Source organism: Barbus barbus, assembly GCF_936440315.1.
Source record: "Barbus barbus genome assembly, chromosome: 29".
Taxonomy (NCBI): domain Eukaryota; kingdom Metazoa; phylum Chordata; class Actinopteri; order Cypriniformes; family Cyprinidae; genus Barbus; species Barbus barbus.
This window is the reverse complement of record NC_136757.1, coordinates 9,793,707-9,815,028: the sequence shown is the minus strand read 5'-3', so window position 1 is coordinate 9,815,028 and position 21,322 is coordinate 9,793,707. Positions and strand designations below refer to the sequence as shown.

At 41.9% G+C, this 21,322-nt stretch overlaps 1 protein-coding gene across 1 annotated transcript in view; it reads left to right on the top strand.

Moving 5' to 3' along the window:
* Window positions 1-18,130, top strand: part of LOC306849457 (transmembrane protein 132C) — a gene marked incomplete at both ends in the record, with an annotated part of 217,821 nt that extends 199,691 nt beyond the window's left edge. The window contains 3 exons of the mRNA XM_079384494.1: window positions 4,571-4,844; window positions 12,586-12,777; window positions 16,934-18,130. Coding sequence (XP_079240620.1) covers window positions 4,571-4,844; window positions 12,586-12,777; window positions 16,934-18,130 — 1,663 coding nt within the window. The remainder of the gene's footprint in view (window positions 1-4,570; window positions 4,845-12,585; window positions 12,778-16,933) is intronic.
* Window positions 18,131-21,322: the final 3,192 nt, after the last annotated feature.

Genomic DNA, 21,322 nt, shown 5'->3' with positions numbered 1-21,322 from the left:
TCCTGACAGCCTCAATCTCGGAGAGCACTAACAAGATGGCCACCTGATGCAATCATATTCTGATTCAGTGACAGAGCCCCAAAGTCCATCCTAATGTCGGAGTATTGTGGCAATAATGCACATTGCAGTGGTGACACCTTAACAACCCACTCACTCATGTTGTAATATTCATCACACTAGTTACTTCAGCAGCACCCACACGCTGCTTGTTGTCGCAAGTTCAGTAAAACTTAGATTTAAAAACAATCATTTAAAATGGGTGATTAAATTTGAATTTGAATCACATTTTTGAAGATGGGGGGCCCACAATGTAAATGGGATGGCAAGTTTTCTTATGAATATTAATTAGGTCATGCTGACAATGCTAGGTAACAGGGTTCGGAACATTTCTCTCAATGTTTAATGGCCTGGGCAATGAATGTCAACTACTATGAGTTTGACAAAGAGTTTAAATTGTAAAATGTCCCATTAAAGTCACAAATAAACAGTTTTTGAATGTCACTGCCTTGTGGTGCAGCCACATTTACCATTGTTTGGCACATTTTTGTAGGTAAATTTTAACCGTATAAGAAGAATCAATGCAACTGGGTTCATATGTGGTTTCATGTGAAGGCAAAAGATTTCCCCATGCAGATTTCTCAACAGGTTCGTGTTTTTCACCAAGATTCACAAAAACCTGCTTGGTTTGATTCTGTATGCTAAAAATATATTCCAATAAGGAAATTAATTAATGGAAGCCAATAAAAAAAAAAAATGTATAAATAATATTTTCTTTCTTTATTGCATAGGACAGTAGGAGACTGATGGGAAATGTCTGATCCAAAACGTAACATGTTTTTGTATATCTTGTTCTGATAATATAATATATCATTTAAAAGACATTATTTCATTATTTCAAAACAAGAACAATATACACCATCACAAAATGTGTAATGGTTTTACTGATTATATTGGGATTTGTATTGGTTATAATGGAAACTGTAATGGAGCCTGTGGGTTAATTGGTCACCTTCTATTGGTGGCTTGTTAAAACCACTAAATCCTAATGGAATATGTCCAGAAACACACTACAGAAAAGAAAAGAAAAAACATTCTTCACTGGCTTTAATGGTTAAAAGTTGATAGTTTGTAATGTTTGTAATGGTGTAGTGGAAACCAATAGAATTTCTGTGATGGTTTCTATTGTTTTTTTTGTTTTGTTTTGTTTTATCAGAAGAATTGGGCCTGAACTATCTCTATAAAAAAGTTAAACCAATGATGTAGCTTTCATTCCAGGCAGTTTAGGATTTTGCAGGTGAAGAGTTTCTTGCATGACTTCTTGCAGGATTTTTTTTAACAGCTGACTAAGTCTGGTTTAGAGCCTCCACTCGGTTTTTGGGCTCCTGCTAATTGTGTTCTTGTTAGCAAGGTTGTTTTGAGGGATCAAAATACAAAATTTGTTGAATCTTACCCAAATGACTCCATCTCCACAATGCATGCTGTTAAATGAAGGACTTCATCGTCAGCACATCACGACTAATTAGCCTGCCTCCGCTAGCCACGCTCACCTAGCACTACAGAAAGTCAAGGGCCTCTATCAGCAGTTTATGAACATGTGTTCGGCGGCCCAGACGCTCATTAGCCAGAGCTAGAGTTGGCTCTCACAGCTGCGGTCCAGTCTACACAGTGCATGCCAAAGTACATTCATCTTTTCTGTGATTATCACAATGTGAACATGTTTAGCAAGGATGAACGAGCATGTTAAAAACAGCAAAGTCATCTTACGTTTGTTTTACTTGACCCGGAGACATTTTTCATGCAAGAGAGGAGAAAATGTCAATTTTGGCTCATCGTCTCAAAATATGGCAGAGAAGCGTGTGTTTTGCATTCACCACTGATTTCCCTCTCCACACATTCTCATTTATATTTATCGTGGCATAACAGGCATGACCTTGCTGATGTAACAGCATTACGGTTTGGTGCTATATGCGTGTAGGTGAGAGAGAATCGCAAGGCCCTTCGTCCTCTGCCAAATGCGCTGCCAGGTGGTGGGTGTAGTGTGAGAGAGAGAAACTGACCCTAGAGAACGTTTTTGTGCTCGTGCCAAGCCTGTAGTGTGTGGAGTGCCAGGCTGGCCCGCACTTTACGGCCTGGTGTTAACAGTGTTCTCTCAACACCAGGCAGGTATGATAAAAGTCCGACTGCTGGGAATGACTAGTCCTGTCTATATCAAGGAATGATGCTCTGAGAGAGAGATATGTGGAGCTGGTTGCCCCCTTAAAGGACGTCTGTCTGCACTGTAGAAAATATTGTTTATTGAATCATCTTCAGACCTCCTGTGCAGGTAAATAACCAAGCGCTTGACACTGTGATCTCACGCAGAACAACTGATGGCTAAATCACAAAATGCTACTTGTTAATATCTCTTCCCTTCCCATGAAGCCTTTTTTTTTTTCATGTCGTAATAAGGTTGCACTTATTTTCTCTTACAAGGGGGAGATAGCAGAGCAGTGTTTGGATCATTTTGCATGTGTTATTGTGCTTAACTAGCCAATAAATGTTGACTACCTGGAGTTTGAGATAAATAAATAAATAAATAAAATAAAATTCAATATGTCCCCAAAAGGTATTTGGACCTGGAAGCCATATCAGTGCCTTAAAGTGTGGTCAAATTCATCACTGTTCGGCACATCAGGGATTTTATTGTTAACTAAAACTAAAGCCATAAAAAATGCCATTACTTGAAATAAAATGAACATTAACTGAAATAACTAATTGAAAAAAAAGAATATAAAAACTTTTAATTTGAGTAGTTTCTCTTTTTGTTCAGTTTAAGCTGAAGTACAAAAATGAAGACTAAATTAACTAAAAAATAAATCTTAATAAAATTATATAGACATTAAAAAGTAAGAAAAAAAATGGCAAAAACACAACACAATTACTAAAACCGAAAATATAAAAATATTATGTATAAAAAAAAATTGTAAAAATCTAATACAAATTTTTTTATTTTTTTACTGAAAATCACACATTTACAAGCATAACAAAATATCAAACAAAGTGCTGTTTCTTAGGTAAAATAAATATAATATACAAGAATAGCACAAACATACTTTTCATTAAGACTTTTTAACAAGGTTCATTAACATTAGTTAATTGGTTACAGCATTTATTAATCTACGTTAATTTATTTATAAATATACTATTGATCATTGGTAATTTGTGTTAGTTCATATTAATGTAAACTTTGTTTGCAGTCACGAGCAGTAAGGGTCTAAAGAAATGTATTGGTTTTATTTTCTCTTCAAAATGTGCTAGTAAACGTTAACAGATATTCAAGTAATGTAGAAACATTGCAAAACTGCACTTTTGTACTTGTATTTTGTACTTTGTTACTATATACCTCAAAAGGGTATGAATTGGATCTGGCAGTCATACATTAGAATTATTACTGTTGTATTTGCAGTATTTCTTATGGATTGATTGAGTGTGTGTGTGTGTGTGTGTGTGTGTGCATGTTTATGTGGTTTATGAGGACACAAATTTGTATAATGACATGGGTATGACAGAGGTATTACAATATGAAGGTGGTTTATGAGGACACTGCCTATGTCCCCGTAATTCAAAAGGCTTAAAAAACATACTAAATTGTGTTTTTTTGAAAATCTAAAAATGCACAAAGTCTCCTGTGAGGGCTAAGTTTAGGTGTAGGGTTGGTGTAGGGCAATAGCACACACAGTTTGTTCAGTATAAAAACCATTAAGCCTATGGAGAGTCCCCATAAACCTAAAAAAACAACGTGTGTGTGTGTGTGTGTGTGTGTGTGTGTGTGTGTGTGTGTGTGTGTGGTAAGAGACAGAAATAATTAATGAGGCGGAACAAAACAATTGTTCTGCTTGTGAGTGAAGGATTTTTATTTATTTTTTTCGTGCTGTAATTGTTGTATGTGATCGCATTATGAAATGGGTTCAACTACAGTGCTGGGAAAGTCAATATGTCACATTAACATACCTAAACACACTGTAATCTGATCCAGCAGACCTACACACACACACACACACACACACACACCTTCCACACATATAGCCAGAAATTAATTTAATGCAATCTCTTTTGTTTAAACACATCAGAGAGGTTTTCTTCCAGTGATTTTATGTTTTTGCTGTACCATGCAAAACCCATCTAAAGAGGACTGTGACACTTTACTTTCATTTTTCACCCATAGACAATGCGCATGGGTACAAATAAACATTCATAAAGTGATCTTTGATTAAGCACATTAAGCTCTGTTTTCAAATATGAATGTGTTTTTTGTGAATCTCTTTGCCTTGATCGAGTGGCCTCAAACATCAAACCTAGATGAACAGTCCTGAATGAAAGCAAAAGCTTCATTGGATTTCCAGCTCTTTTTGTAAATTTTACTCAGTTGTAGAGTATTTAATACATTTTATATTCTTAATTAGCTTCCCTTGATTGGGTGCATCAACCTAATGAAGCTTAATTTAGGCACGTCAACAAAGTTATTTCTGTTAAAAAAAGGTTGTTTTGTGAAACGTTTCATAAAAAAAACTTTTATCCTTTCCATTCCCAGGTCAACGCGGAACAGTGAAGATGACGATGATGAAGAGCGGAGAGGGAAGACGTGTACTCTGCAGTACCAGAGGGCCATGGTGCGTGTTCTCACACACTTTGTGGCTGAATCCTCTGAGACACGAGGTCAGGTGGCCCACATGCTGGGCAGCGATTGGCAGGTGGATATTACGGAGTTAGTCTGGGACTTCCTGAAGGTGGAGAATCCACGAATCGCTAGGCTGAGAGAGGGACGTGTTTTGGAGGGCATGGACACAGGCATGACCAGCATTCAGGTATTTATATTTTTAATATTTATAAACCCTATGTCCGCCAATTGAAAGTCAAAACGTCTCTTAAATTATTTGTAAAATATATTTTTACACTGAAAAATACACTTAAAACTTACACTAATGTGTATTCAGGGTGAAAAAAAAATATTTTTACTTTTTACTTGATGGTTACACTACATGACATTTATAGCATCGTTCACCTAAAAATGGAAGTTTTTCTCACCTTCAGGCCATCCATGTAGTTTGTTTCTTTATTGGAACAGATTTGGAGAAATTTAGCATTATTTCACTTGCTCACCAATGGATCCTCAGCAGTCAATGGGTGCCGTCAGAATGAGAGTCCAACCAGCTGTTAAAAAAACACAATAATATGCTAGTGATTCACACAACTCCAGTCCATCAGTCAATGTTTTGTGTAGTGAAAAGCTGTGTGTTTCTAAGAAACAAATCCATCCAGACATTTTAACTTTATACTGTCATCAAAATATGAGTCCATAATAATTCATTCTTCAGTGAAAAAGTCCATCCTGTGTTGTCCTCTCACATCAAAATCTACCAACATGTTTGTTTAGAAATGTTTTTTGTTTTGACTTGCTAAATGGTGCTTGATTTGTGCACATTTTAGATAAAAAAAATTTGACTGGAGAAAGCAATATTATGGATTAGAGGACTTTCATTTTAGCCGGAGGCAACAGTTTGGAGTAAAAAAAAAATTATTGATGGATTTTTTTATTAAAAACATGCAACATTTTGCTTCACAGGATGCTAAATGGAGTCATGTGGACATGACTAGAGTTGTGTGGATTACTTGTACTTGTACTTTACTTGTGTTATTGTGATGTTTTTATCAGCTGTTTGGACTCTCGTTCTGACGGCACCCATTCACTGCATTGGATCCCCTGGTGAGCAAGTTGCTAAATGCTAAATTTCTACATTTTTGCTAAAATTTTGCTGAATGTTCTGATGAAAAAACAAACTCATCTACATCTTAGATGACCTGAGAGTGAGTACACATAATTTTTTTCTTGAAAATGGTAGGTTTTTAAAACCACATTAAACCAATGTGAATACAAAGAGTACATTTCTAAGGACTTGTACAGGTCCTTCTCAAAAAAATGGCATATTGTGATAAAGGTCATTATTTTCTGTAATGTACTGATAAACATTAGACTTTCATATGTTTTAGATTCATTACAACACAACTGAAGTAGTTCAAGCCTTTTATTGTTTTAATATTGATGATTTTGGCATACAGCTCATGAAAACCGTCTCAGGTTACGTATGTAACCATGGTTCCCTGAAGGGAACGAGACGCTGCGTCGAAAACGCATATGGGAACGCCTTCAGCGTGACCAGGCTCTGAATATGATGTGTAATCAGTCAAACAAGGGCGAGGCGTCACGGGCGGGGTGACGTCACGACCAGGAAGCATATAAGCACGTGCGGCGGAGCCGGCTTCAGCTTCAAGTCATGAAGCAAGCGCTGGCAGGGATGCCGGAAGTGTGGCAACGCGACGCAGCGTCTCGTTCCCTTCAGGGAACCATGGTTACATACGTAACCTGAGACGTTCCCTTCCAGGAACTTCGAGCTGCGTCGAAAACGCATATGGGAACGAGATACCAACGCCGCCAGACTGACAAGTCCCTGCCTGGTGTCAGGACGAAAGGACAGAGGAGCCGGGAGTGGCTCGGATGTTGAGGTCATAGAACCTAACGAAAGTCAGGGGCGTGGACCACCCAGCTGCGTTGCAGATGTCCTGCATGGAACACCTGCCCAGAAGGCCTCGGAGGCCGCCACACCTCGGGTTGAGTGCGCTCTGACTCCCACCGGCGGGGGGAGCTCAGAGGCCTCGTATGCCAAAGCCATGGCACCCACAATCCACCTACTAAGAGGAGGGCTTCGTAGCAGGAAGACCCCTCTTAGGCGGACCATAGCACACGGGCAGCTGGTCCGCTTTCTCCACAGGGAGGACCTGTGGATGTATGCGTCTAGTGCTCGCACTGGACACATACGGTTGTGCTTCTCCTGGTCTGGCTCCCCGAAGGGAGGAGGACAGAAGGCCTGCAGTACGACCGGCTGTGGAACGACCGATGGGACCTTTGGAACATACCCCACGCGGGGGTAGAGGAATACTTTCGCCGAACCGGGCGCAAAGTGAATAGAGGCCGTAGGCCGGGCCTGAAGGTCACTCACCCTCCTCAGAGAGGTGATAGCCAATAAGAAAACGGTCTTGATAGTGAGGAGTCTCTCAGTTATCTCCTGAATGGGCTCGAAAGGTGCATTGCACAGAGCCTCCAGAACCACAGCCAGATCCCACGTAGGGACGAGATCGTACCGGAGGCCTCAGCCTCAGCGCACCGCGGAGGAAACGTGTAACCAGGGGGTGTCTACCCACTGACTGGCCACCGGTAAGGGCGTGGTATGATGAAATAGCTGCCACGTAGACCTTAACAGTGTAATGGGTTACCCCTGCGGAGAAACGGGCCTGCAGGAACTCCAGTACTGCACAAACGGGGCAGTTGACTGGGTCGAGCTGGCGGTCCCCGCACCAAGAAGTGAAGAGCCTCCACTTCAAGGCGTACAGTTTCCTCATAGAGGGAGCTCTGGATTGGAGGATGGTCTCGACAACCTCGGTTGACAGACCGGAAGCTATGAGCTGTGCCCCCTCAGGGGTCACACCAACAGCTTCCATCACTCCGGGCGAGGGTGCACCTCGGTGCCCCCGGCCTGTGAGAGGAGGTCCCTCCTGACGGGCACTTCCCACGGAGTGCCGTCGAGGAGAGATATCAGGTCCGAGAACCATACTCGGCCCGGCCAGAACGGTGCTACTAACAGTAGACTGACCTCGTCCCGGCGCACTCTCGCCAGAACTCCAGGGAGCAGAGCGATCGGGGGGAAGGCGTACAGACGGAGCCTCGGCCACGTCTGTACCATAGCGTCCAGTCCCGGAGGAGCTGGAGAGGTCAGCGAGAACCAGAGAGGACATTGTGCTGACTCTTGAGTCGCAAAGAGGTCCACCTGGGCCTGGCCGAAAATACCCCAAATCTGCTTCACCACCTCGGGGTGAAGCCTCCATTCCCCGGGCCTCAGCCCCTGCCTCGACAGGATGTCTGCTCCCACATTGAGATGCCCAGGTATGTGCATAGCTCTCAGAGATAAGAGCTTGCCCTGGGACCACACAAGGATCTGGTGTGCCAGCTTGTACAAGGGGCGCGACCGCAGACCTCCTTGGTGGTTGATGTAAGAGACCACTGCCGTGCTGTCGGTGCGCACCAGCACGTGGTGATCTCTCAGGTCTGGGAGGAAGTGCTTGAGTGCACGGAACACCGCTCACATCTCTAGCTGATTGATATGCCACGTCAGGTGGCAACCTCTCCACAGACCGCGGGCAGGGTGGCCACTCATGACCGCACCCCAACCGGTGAGGGAAGCGTCCGTCGCTAGCGAGACGCGGCGACAAGGAGCTCCCAACACCGGGCCCTGGGACAAGAACCAAGGATTCCTCCACATGTCGAAGGCACGGACACAACGGCGTGACACTTTGACAGCGCGGAGTGAGTTTCCCCTCAGGGAGACCCCCTTGGTCTTGAGCCACCACTGTAGGGGTCTCATGTACAGCAGGCCAGAAGGTATCAAGCTGGACGCAGCTGCCATGAGCCCCAGCAGTCTCTGAAACTGATTGACAGTGAGTGACTGGCCTTCTCGCACTCTCCTGACTGTAGTAAGGATCGACTCGATCCGAGCAGGGGACAATCGTGCCTGCATCGTGGTCGAATCCCACACCACGCCTAGATAAGTGATTCTCAGAACCGGAGAAAGCACACTTTTCTTGGCATTCAGTCTCAACCCCAGTTCTTTCATGTGGGCGAGAACGACATCTCGATGCCGAACCGCCAACCGCTCTGATTGAGCGAGGATCAACCAATCGTCGATATAATTGAGTATGCGGATGCCCTGAAGCCGCAACGGGGCCAGTGCCGCATCCACACACTTGGTGAAAGTGCGGGGTGAAAGTGCTAGGCCGAAGGGAAGAACCCGATATTGGTACGCTTTGCCCCCAAAGGTGAACCTCAGGAACTTCCTGTGAGAAGGAAGGATGGAAACATGGAAATATGCGTCTTTGAGATCTATCGTGACAAACCAGTCCTTGGACCTGATTTGAGTCACGACCTGCTTGATAGTAAGCATCCTGAACTTCAGCTTTCTGACTGAGCGGTTCAGTAGACGCAGATCCAGTATGGGCCTCAGCCCTCCATCTTTCTTCGGAACAATGAAGTACCGGCTGTAGAAACCGGACTGGGTCTCGTGAGGAGGAACCAACTCGATGGCTTCCTTCCTCAGCAGAGTACCAACTTCCTGTTCCAAAACCAGAGCCTGCCCGGGGCGGACCGCAGTCATAACAACCCCGCAGAACGGCGGGGGTGCACCGCCGAACTGAATACGATAGCCTTTCGCTACGGTCTGCAGGACCCAAGGAGACACATTCGGCAGCCGCTGCCAGGCTGTCAAATGCTCTACTAAGGGAATCAGTCTCTCGAGACTGACCTCTGGCGCAGCCAGACCGCTGTCTTGAAGCGGCGCACCGGCAGGAGACGCGTAATCTGGCGGCTGAGGCGAGTTTCTCTGCTCCGCGCTGCCGGGCGGACAAACCTGAGAAATATACTCGCTGGGACCGGCTATGCCCTGGAACAGCGGCAGGGTCAGCAGACAAGTCCCTAGAGGGCACCGAGGTGAAATGGTCACCGAGTGCGGCGGTGCAAGCCACTCCACCCCAGTAGGGGTCGCCCTCCGCGGTCCTGGGGCTCGCCCGTCAGGACCTTTTGCGCGAGGAGCTGGTATGCGGAGGAGGCTGCGCCCGCCCAGCAGCCACCTGAGTTTAGAGAGCGTGCATACCCTCTGCCCACCAAAGATGTTGTAAGCAGAGCAGGAGCCTTCAAAGGCGATGCCGTGGAGGGAGACAGATAGCTCGCAAGCGTCTGTTCAACCCGCGGCATCATCGCCGCATACCCGCGCTCATTCAGTTCCCGCGGGAACGACTGGCCGGGACGAAAAGATTTCACCCGCGATCTCGACACCTCGGTGAGGAGATCGGGGAAAACGGAAGGCTCCTGTGTAGAAGTAGCTCTCTGGGGCGAGAGAGGCGGCGAAACCTCGTCAACGCTCGTCACATCAACCTCCTCGGAGGACGCAGCGTCAAGCCCTCGTCTCGGGGGAAGAGACCGCTTCCGAACCGAGAGACGGGGCGCCAGATCAGGCGCGGGAGGAGATAGGGACATGCAAATGCCCGTCTGACTCTCGCCAGCCAGATCAGCCTTTTTCTCTTTTTTTTTTTCTTTTTTTCTCCGCAAGCCCTGCGAGCGCAGCCGCCGCTCTGTCTTTTTTCTCTGATTTAAAGGCAGAAGCGGGACCGGCTTTATTCATTTTATGCTTGTGCAAACACTGCAGCTTACAAAGCTTTCATAGTTATATCATATTGGGGTGACAGAGGCTCATGTGTGTCCTCGCTCATGATTTAGCGAGGGCAAGGATGCACACACGACTCAAAACATGGTCTGAAAGCTTCACCCCTGAGCTTGCCCTTGGCTTTGGCATGATACCGAATGCTTTCCACTTAAAACTAGGACAAACAACAGTAAATAAGACTGACACACACAGAGCGCTTCGCTGAATGACAAAAAGCTGAAGCCGGCTCCGCCGCACGTGCTTATATGCTTCCTGGTCGTGACGTCACCCCGCCCGTGACGCCTCGCCCTTGTTTGACTGATTACACATCATATTCAGAGCCTGGTCACGCTGAAGGCGTTCCCATATGCGTTTTCGACGCAGCTCGAAGTTCCTGGAAGGGAACCAAAATTCCTATCTCAAAATATTTGCATATTTCATCCGACCTATAAAAGAAAAGTGTTTTTAATACAAAAAAAGTCAACCTTCAAATAATTATGTTCAGTTATGCACTCAATACTTGGTCGGGAATCCTTTTGCAGAAATGACTGCTTCAATGCGGCGTGGCATGGAGGCAATCAGCCTGTGGCACTGCTGAGGTGTTATGGAGGCCCAGGATGCTTCGATAGCGGCCTTAAGCTCATCCAGAGTGTTGGGTCTTGCGTCTCTCAACTTTCTCTTCACAATATCCCACAGATTCTCTATGGGGTGCAGGCCAATTGAGCACAGTAATACCATGGTCAGTAAACCATTTACCAGTGGTTTTGGCACTGTGAGCAGGTGCCAGGTCGTGCTGAAAAATGAAATCTTCATCTCCATAAAGCTTTTCAGCAGATGGAAGCATGAAGTGCTCCAAAATCTCCTGATAGCTAGCTGCATTGACCCTGCCCTTGATAAAACACAGTGGACCAACACCAGCAGCTGACATGGCACCCCAGACCATCACTGACTGTGGGTACTTGACACTGGACTTCAGGCATTTTGGCATTTCCCTCTCCCCAGTCTTCCTCCAGACTCTGGCACCTTGATTTCCGAATGACATGCAAAATTTGCTTTCATCCGAAAAAAGTACTTTGGACCACTGAGCAACAGTCCAGTGCTGCTTCTCTGTAGCCCAGGTCAGGCGCTTCTGCCGCTGTTTCTGGTTCAAAAGTGGCTTGACCTGGGGAATGCGGCACCTGTAGCCCATTTCCTGCACACGCCTGTACACGGTGGCTCTGGATGTTTCTACTCCAGACTCAGTCCACTGCTTCCGCAGGTCCCCCAAGGTCTGGAATCGGTCCTTCTCCACAATCTTCCTCAGGGTCCGGTCACCTCTTCTCGTTGTGCTGCGTTTTCTGCCACACTTTTTCCTTCCCACAGACTTCCCACTGAGGTGCCTTGATACAGCACTCTGGGAACAGCCTATTCGTTCAGAAATTTCTTTCTGTGTCTTACCCTCTTGCTTGAGGGTGTCAATGATGGCCTTCTGGACAGCAGTCAGGTCGGCAGTCTTACCCATGATTGCGGTTTTGAGTAATGAACCAGGCTGGGAGTTTTTAAAAGCCTCAGGAATCTTTTGCAGGTGTTTAGAGTTAATTAGTTGATTCAGATGATTAGGTTAATAGCTCGTTTAGAGAACCTTTTCATGATATGCTAATTTTTTGAGATAGGAATTTTGGGTTTTCATGAGCTGTATGCCAAAATCATCAATATTAAAACAATAAAAGGCTTGAACTACTTCAGTTGTGTGTAATGAATCTAAAATATATGAAAGTCTAATGTTTATCAGTACATTACAGAAAATAATGAACTTTATCACAATATGCTAATTTTTTGAGAAGGGCCTGTATATGTTTTAAACTAGATTTTTCCTTTTCTTTGTCATTGACTCGTTCTGTACATCAAGTACCGTCACTGTACCGTGGTACTCCCAGCGTACTTTTTCTGCAAGGCTGAACACAGCCAATACTAAGATGTTACCTTTTCCACAGCTCACTTTTCTTCAGTAAAGTGGGCTGATATTGCAGCATACATGTGTCTGAGGAGGTGTTAGTCATCTGGATTTATTTTGTTTTTCCTGTCTGCTTTGAGACTAGATACCTAATATGTGCTCGTCTGCAGTGAAAGTGTGGGCAGGCAGGAGACTGTCTGTAACACCTTTTTATTGCATCAATCACTAGACGGGTTTACAGCTCTGTGTTTTTGATATTTCTCCCTGTAATTGGAGGTAATCCCTGTGGGTAGCGCTGTCTCTACCAACCCAGATTGCTTATGATGCTTGTATTTAATAATGTGCTTTTGTGTGTATGCTCTGTTCTAGGTTCTGTCCCCGTTGTCAGACTCCATCCTTGCAGAGAAGACGGTGAGGGTTGTGGATGATCGAGTGACCATCACTGAACTGGGCCTGCAGTTGGTCAGTGGTCTCACACTCAACCTGCAGCTCAGCACAGGAAGTAACCGAGCCATCAGCGCCACAGCAACCACACAGGAAGTGCTCAGCAATCCTAAACAGGTAATTTCACAGCACAAAACAGAATATTCACTGTTTTCCTGAACAATCAATGGGTGTTGTTATTTTTTACTACTGCTATACTGTTTAAATCTAATTACATATCAATGTAGAAGCTACAAGAGTTAAATATGAGCACATATTCAGTATGTGACGTACTACACAAATAAGGTTTTTAAAAAGGAAATATTCATATAGAAAATGAACTAATCAGATAAATATATATATGAACTTTGTTGACAACAAAGCTGTAGAACTTAACTCAATTTATCACTCATATAAAAATAACGTGCAATGGAATGAACCAGATTGAAATGATGGCCAGCACAGGAGCTTTTGTTAATGTAAATCATCTTTAGCTCATTTTATTTTTGATTTTGTTGTTTCACCATAAGATTCAACCAGCTATACACTCTTGGAAAACCATTTGGTGTGCATTTCTCTGGAAAATACTTTCTAAGAAAATGCTCTGCTTGCATTCACTAACAATAGTACATTATATAACAACGCCTTTTAAACTCACTGCAATTCCCTCTATAACAGCCTATTAAGGAGTGTTTTTCTACATTGGTCATTTGTTGCACAAGTGTGATGTATAACCCAGGGATGAAAGTAACTACGGTTGCCCATGGTTACATCTGTCATGCTTAATTATGGCTTTGTTAATGGTCTCAGAGGAGGTGGTGAATGTGCAATGCCTCAGTACCTGGACTCTGTAATTATCTTCTAGTTGACAGTCTTAATCAATATGACATACCTCAGTTTAGTAGCAGCATGGTGCTGTTAGTTCAATCCTTTCAATTAAGCAAGACATACATGTGTTTGTGTGTCTCAGAGGCTCTGTTCATTTTTGTGGAGTTTAGTATGAAAATACATATCAAGTACCAGAGCTGTTTTTCACGATCACATGAATTTCAAGCAAAGAGAAATGTATTCTTCTTCATCTTTTTGCACAATTACAACTAAAATGGTTTCAAATCCAAATGATCTGCCTATTTTCTACAAAGGCAGCATCCTAAATGGTATTTTACACTTTTCTTGTGATCTCGCCATCACACGTGAGCAACAAGCTGTAACGGTTATCTTTCATGGTGTGCAGCTCCGTCCCCGGTCTGCGATCTGCCACGTGTCTCCTATTGAAAATGAACTGAGAACACTCGCAGATGGTGTGCACCATGTAAAATGTGCTTAAAATGTCTGTAGTTGAAATGGAGCCTTACAAATTACCGATTTGGTACACTCTACATAAGCAATGTCTCTGCTATAAACAAGTACATCACACAAATACTGTTCCTCATATTAAGCACACGAGATGCAACTCACAAAAGATTGCATGTGACATGAGGTTTCTGGGAGGACGGGGGGGGGCTGTTCAGAAAAAAAATTCAGACAAGTATTAAACGCATAAATTATAGTGCCATTCATTATTAGCAATATTTATTATAAACAAGCCTAAAGTAAATTATTAAAAAAAAAATTGAAATGACTCGCAGCATGGGGGAAATACGCTATACAAATAAAATTGGGCTCATGTACCTCTCTCAAATCCAAATGTGTTTGCTTTGCACATTTTTTGCATACTTGCCGTTATACAAGTCACTTTGGAATTTAAGTTGCAGACAGCACATTTGACATTTATGTGACCCTGCACAAAACCAGTCATAAGGGTCAATTTTATGAAATTGAGATTTAAACATCATCTGAAAGCTGAATAAATAAGCTTTCCATCGATGTTATGATAGGACAATATTTGGTCGAAATACAACTATAAATCTGGAATCTTTGCAAACGCATTGCAAATCCAGAATATATAAACACTGCAAAATCCTTCTGGAGCTCACAGTATGCTTTTAAAGTATTACAGATATCATTATGGCTTCCCTCATTTGCCGTCTCAATGAATGATTAGAGTGCTCTGGGAGTTTCCCCTCCCCTGTAGAAGGATTTGTAGCGTGTTATTCGCGGGCATTGATGTCTTGGTAAGTGAAGAGCTTAAGATGCTTGTGTGTTGCAAATCCCTATATGCAGCCCCATATCCGTAATAGCACTGTGTTATTTCTTCATATCTTTTAATCTCACTCCTTCTGACCCACCAAGTAGAGCAGAGACCACTCTGAACTCATGGCCTACATTAAAGGATTGCTGTGTGGAGTCAGACACAGAATATTAGTAAAGTAACATGCAGTGACACATGGGCTCCACCACAAAATGAAGGAGCTAACTCATTGTTTACTCCGGTCACACTTTATATTAGGTGACCTTAACTACTATGTACTAACATCAAAAAATAAGTACAATGTACTTATTGTGCCCATATTGTATTGCAAAACACTTTTGCTGCTATTGAGGTGGGATATGGGTAAGGTTAGGGACAGGTTTGGTGGTATGGGTAGGTTTAAGGGTAGCTTAAGGTGTAAGGGATGGGCCAACAGTTTAATTATAAATGTAATTACAGAAATTAACAGATGTAACTACATAATGGTATTTTTAAAAATGTAAGTACAATGTAAAAACATGTATGTACACAATAAGTGCATTGCATCAAATGATTAATTTAAATGTAAGTGCATAGTAGTTATGCCACCTAATATAAAGTGGGACCGTTACTTCTTACACAGGCACACTACATAGACCCGATGAGTAGCCACTCACACACTATTAGTACATAATTGACTTTTCAGATTGATAAAATCCACTGTCCGTACACATGCATTATTGGTCATTAAACTCTTTTGCTTTGTTTTTATTTTAAAAAAGTTTTTGTACTAGTGGCATGGTATAATTTAATAGTTTTGTCACTCGCAACATTTTATACAAGATGAATCTCCCTCTTTCAGAAATGGCATCTGTGACAAAAAAAAAAATGAAGACACTGTGATTTTGTTCCTTATATTTTTATTTTTACTTATTTTATGCTAGAAAAGTTTAACATATGTCACCAGATGGAGTTCTGGATGATAAAAAAAAGTCATGACAGATGTTTCCTTTAGTAGACATTTAGTATGTCTTTGATTTCAGGAGACAGACCACTCAAATGAAAATGATGACGTTCAATATGGCAGAAAGATTTAAAAAAATTAATTTAAAAATTGAAATGACTTTTTAGTAATAACGTTGGTTACACTTTATTTTAAGGTCCAATTTGTGCTATTAACAAACCATTAACTACGACTTTCACCTCAATTAACTCCAAATTTGCTGCTTATTAATAGTTAGTAAGGTAGTAAGGTAGGATTAGGGATGTAGAATAAGGACAATATGTGCTTTATAAGTACTAATAAACAGCCAATATGTTAATAATAGGCATGCAAAAGCAACTAGTTAATATTAAGAACTGGTCCCTACACTAAAGTGTTACCATAATATTTGTTTACTCTAGAAGGAGCATGTACCTTATGGACCTGCCTGAAAAGGCAGCTTTTAAATACCTAAAGAGGCCAAATTTATGACACCATTGTTGTGATATTTTATTGCTGAATTGAAATATTATACTTAAAATTTGATTTAATTAGTTACAGTTACTTCTAAAGATTCTGACTTAAATTTGGTCAAAATAAGGCATTTTATGAGGTTAAATATTTATTGCAGGCAGCTTTTGCATTGCAAGCCTATAATGGCTAAAAATACTGTAAACAGACATTGAGATTTGAGACTTGCTAGCAATGCATAAGACAAGCTGATGAGAAAACTGAATAAGACAAGCTGATGAGAAAATTCTACTATTTTGTCTAAATAGGTTAAAAATAATAAACACTAAAACACTAAAAGTCAGTTTAGGAATCACATTATTATGTACAGTATGAAAAATGGATATTCATTTTGAGATCTGCTAAAGACAGCATTTAAAGATTTTATAAAGATTAACTTTAGGTGAACATTTAGATGATGGCAAAGTCATCCAAGTGAGAAAAAAGCAAATTTCCATACACAATCAAATATCAAGCTCAAGGGTGTCTAACTTTTTAGCTCCTGTCTGAAAGTTTTTAGTGATCCTAAAGAAACCTTGATTAGCTGGTTCAGATGTATTCAGTTGTAGAAAAGTGGCTGTCCAGGAACAGATTTGGACACCCCTGCAATAGCTGATAAGGTACAAATATATCATGCATTTATTGCTGATATAGTTATACATTTCTTTTGTTTTTCTCTTTACGCTCTGTAGGAGGCGTTGATCAGCGCGTGGCTGCAGTTCAGTGACGGCTCCATGGCTCCTCTGGACCTATACAACCCAGAGCACTTTGTTCTGACTGCTACCTCTCTGGAGGAGGATGTAGTGTCTGTACGCCAAGACACAGCAGGGTGGTGGCCGGTTATTTCTGCACAAGCTGAAGGTCAAGGTCTGCTGGTGCACGTGGAAATGATGGTATCTGAAGTCTGTCAGAAATTTAAACGTCGAAGCGTCCTGGTGGCTGGAAACTGCAATATCTGTGTGAAGTTTGGTCGTAGCGAAAGCGCCTTGAGACCGGGCGACTTTGGCCAGGATAAGGACATGGACAACAGACCAGGAGACCGCAGACAGAACCCATCTCTCCCAGATAGGACAGGAATGGACAACCACTACTACGGAAGCTCCATCTCAGATATGGAGGATGGTATCATGAGAAGAATCACGACCACGACCAAAACAGCAATCATCAGGAGACCAGGCGGAGACAAGCTCTCAGATGATGGGAGCCAGTTGCCCGGCATTCCCATTGACTTCTCAGACTTCCCCGCTCAAGTGGACCTTCCCAGAGGACATAACGTGGATGATGACGACGACCTTCAAATACCTCACGGACTTACTGACCTTGAAATTGGGATGTACGCTTTGTTAGGTGTCTTCTGTTTAGCTATTCTGGTTTTCCTCATCAATTGCATCTCATATACCCTCAAGTACCGACACAAGGAGATGTCGATTGAGGGCCAAGAGAGCTTGAACCACGCCCATGACTGGGTGTGGTTGGGAAACGACGCCGAACTTCTGGAGAGCCACGTAAGTTTGTCTCCGCAGACCGATGAGCACATCACCATTATGGATTCCAGCTTAGGAGGGTTAGAGGAAGGGAGCCACCTTCTCAACGGCGGTTCTTTGCAGAAGAACGTTCAAGGCCAGGTGCACCGAGGAGCCGAAACCGCTACGGTCTGCACCGGGAAAGACAGCAAAGGCGACTCGCCAACGACCAAAAGAAAACGTGTGAAGTTTACCACATTCACCACCATCCCAGTGGAAAGTGTTAGTCCGGCTAAGGAAAAGTTGGGAGTCGATTCTGACAATGACATTAAGTGGGTATGTCAAGATGTTGAGATTGGTGACTCCAAGGAATTACGAAACTACATGGAGCGGCTAAACGACAGTGCTTTAAAGGAAGTGGCGTAGTCAAATCAATGTGTGCAAACTGAACTCACCCATTTGCCTTTGTAATAGAGACGAGTATGAGCCAGGGAACAACTGCTACATCAACCTTACTGAACACAACAAATCAGCCATTACACAACAAAGGATGTCTAGTGTTCTTTTGGTTTGACATGTCAATGGTAGGACAACGCCAAGACAGAGAGAACAGCAGACTTATGGCAAAATATGACATTTTAAAAAGATGAATCGAGTGTTTTTTGTATGTTCATTTTTATTATGTTCTCTTTTCTCTTAATTTTTAAATGATTTTATTTTAGCACCTTTTGTAGTTAAAAACTAAACCGTATTTCCAGGCTTGCCAATGCTCTGCACTCACTTATGAGGCTACAGGACTGTATGCAGATGGTGACATGTAGATTAAGGATTGTAATATTAATGAATCATTGTAAATAAAGTGCACATAGAATTGTTTGGATTTTGATGCCCTACGAGTTTCATTTCTGGCCAGTGTATTGCTTGCTAGATTCTGGATATATTTAGATTATTCACCAAGAGACCTTGAGTCACCAAGTTTGACATTTGTGTTTCAGTCTTTTTTTGTTGTTAAAGAGTGTCACAAAACCTTTTCCTCAGCCTGAGCGCTAAACATGTTATTCGACCCCAGAACTGCCTAACTAAATCAATTACACAGTTCCTCAAGGCTCTGTTTAAATTATACTTTATTTCCCAAATCTCAGTTATAACGTTTTGTTGCTTGAAGCATCAGAAACAAGCTGTTTCAACTGAGATAGGAACCTTATTAAAGTACTAAAGGAAGCTCAGCTCCAGTCATTTTTGACCATGGAAATGTTCTGGGTGTAAGAAATTAAATCAATTATAAATTCCAAACTATTAAGGCAATCAATTCCAGACTAATTCAGAACAATTCAGCTCCAACTTTGGGAAAAAAGGGCAGTCCGAAGATGCCAATATTTATGCAGCATATGATAACAGTCTTGCTTGAAAAAGGCCAAATGAATTCTATAATGGTTGTACTACATGTTAATGTGACATTTTCGCTGCAATCCTTCAAGCCCAAATATTGTAACCTTTCACTACACAAATGCCAATTATTGTCTAATTAACCTACAGTAGATACCTCTTCCAAGTGCTCAATGGTATTTCCTTCTCAGTTTTATTCATGGGAAACTATCAGTCTTTAGTGAAAATCATTAACAGCATCAGACCTCTGAGAACCAGATGGAAAGGAAGTGATTCTGCACTTCCAGGCAATTAAAAAAAAGATAAAAAAATTTACAAATTCCGGGTTCAACTAAGACAAACTAAGAGCAAATGTTGCCACATTTTATTTACTTCACCCAAATAGTTTATTTTACTAAAATAAACAACAGAATATATTAATTATTAATACAAATAAAAACCAAAATGAAAAATTAAAATTGTTCCAGTTTGTTATATGACCGATTATGTAAGGGATGATGTATGTCATCATCAGAAAATAAATCCAGACAGAGCGATAAGGGCCTTATGACCAGCTGAATGTACATTATGCCACTTATTGCATCCTACTAACCAAACAATTTCAATTCAAATCAATGTTTCATACCTATATACGTGTTTGTATATGGACATAAAATATTGATTTTATATTTATATTTGAGGTTATCTCACCCCCTATAACTTGATAAACACTGCTGCTTTTATGTGTTATGTTATATAATTTGTTACTATGGATATGAAATCCAAGGTACTATTTCTATGAGCTAATTAACTAACAATATTTAATTACAATGCAACTTATCTTCCTCTATAAAGTTCCCAGCTCTTTGTCTTTTACTGATTCCTCCTTGTTTTGAGTGGTTTTATTTTTTTGCTGTAACTGGAGACTTTTAGCCTTTTAGTGTTTAAAATAACACTCAAGTTCCAGAGTGCAGAGTGATAAAAGAGAGATAAAATTAACACTGGTATGCTGCCATTGAAAACAGTTAAATATACAGTTTAGTGGTCACTACACAAGAGTATTTCACCGGCACTCAATGCTGCAATTAACCATCAAACCTGTATATACAGTATACCTAAATGGTTCATTCATCTTGAGACAAACACTTACAGTAGGACTGTACATCCACTTTAGATTTACCAACCTGAAATATGTGCTTTTTTTAATGCCATGTTTACTGACCGGCCTTTTAAAATGCAACATGAAATGGCATGTTGATCAATGCAACATGGTGCTTAAAACTGTGATTAGGGCTTCTAATCGGTGGTCCTGTTTCGTACAGTGAGAGAGGTTCAAAGATGGCCATTGTCACAGTCTTGTGACCAAAGATAGCCTATGATCCTTTTCTGACAGCGTTAAGCCTTCTACACACTGCATGATTTTAGCAATCCTATAAGATCATTGCAGATCACACTGTGCGACCTGGATCTAATGAACTTGGCTACGACATGCATGTAGACCACGGGTGTCAAACTCAGTTCCTGGAGGGCCGCAGCCCTGCAGAGTTTAGCTCCAACTCACATACCATGTAGTTTTCAATTGAGCCTGAGGGACTTGATTAGCTGGATCAGGTGTGTTTAATTAGGGTTGGAGCTAAGCTCTGCAGGGCTGTGGCCCTCCAGGAATTGAGTTTGACACCCCTGATGTAGACTGTAAGATGCATGTTTCAATAGAAGCATAAAACGTCATCAGCATGCGCTAGTGGTAAACAAAAAGAGCATGATGAATCACCCTTTGGCTGTTGTAGTTTTTATGTGTGCTAAAAAAAATGGAAGTGTGCGAAAGAGGAAGACATGAGAGCTTGAGGTAAGGACTTTTATGTTTTAGCGCCATATCGCGTTGATTTCATGACACATTTTTATTGGCTGGTCAGTAAACGTTGATCGTAGCAGCAAACACACTGTGCGATGATCATGCTGAATTTCTGACACTGTCAGAAAATTATCGTGGACTATCTTTCTTCGCAAGACTAGTCAATAAAAATGTGACATGAAATCAACGTGACGGCGTAAAAGTGCTTACCTCAATCTCTTATCCCTTCCTCTTTAGCCACTTCCACTTTTTTCCAGCACACAGGCACTATAATACTTAAAAAAAAAAAAAAAAAAAAAAAAACTATGAACTATGATTTTCCAATTCCAATAGTTTTTTCAGTGTTGTAAAAGTCATAACATAGCTTTGCGTGAGTGACAGTTTTGAGACAGTTAACAAGC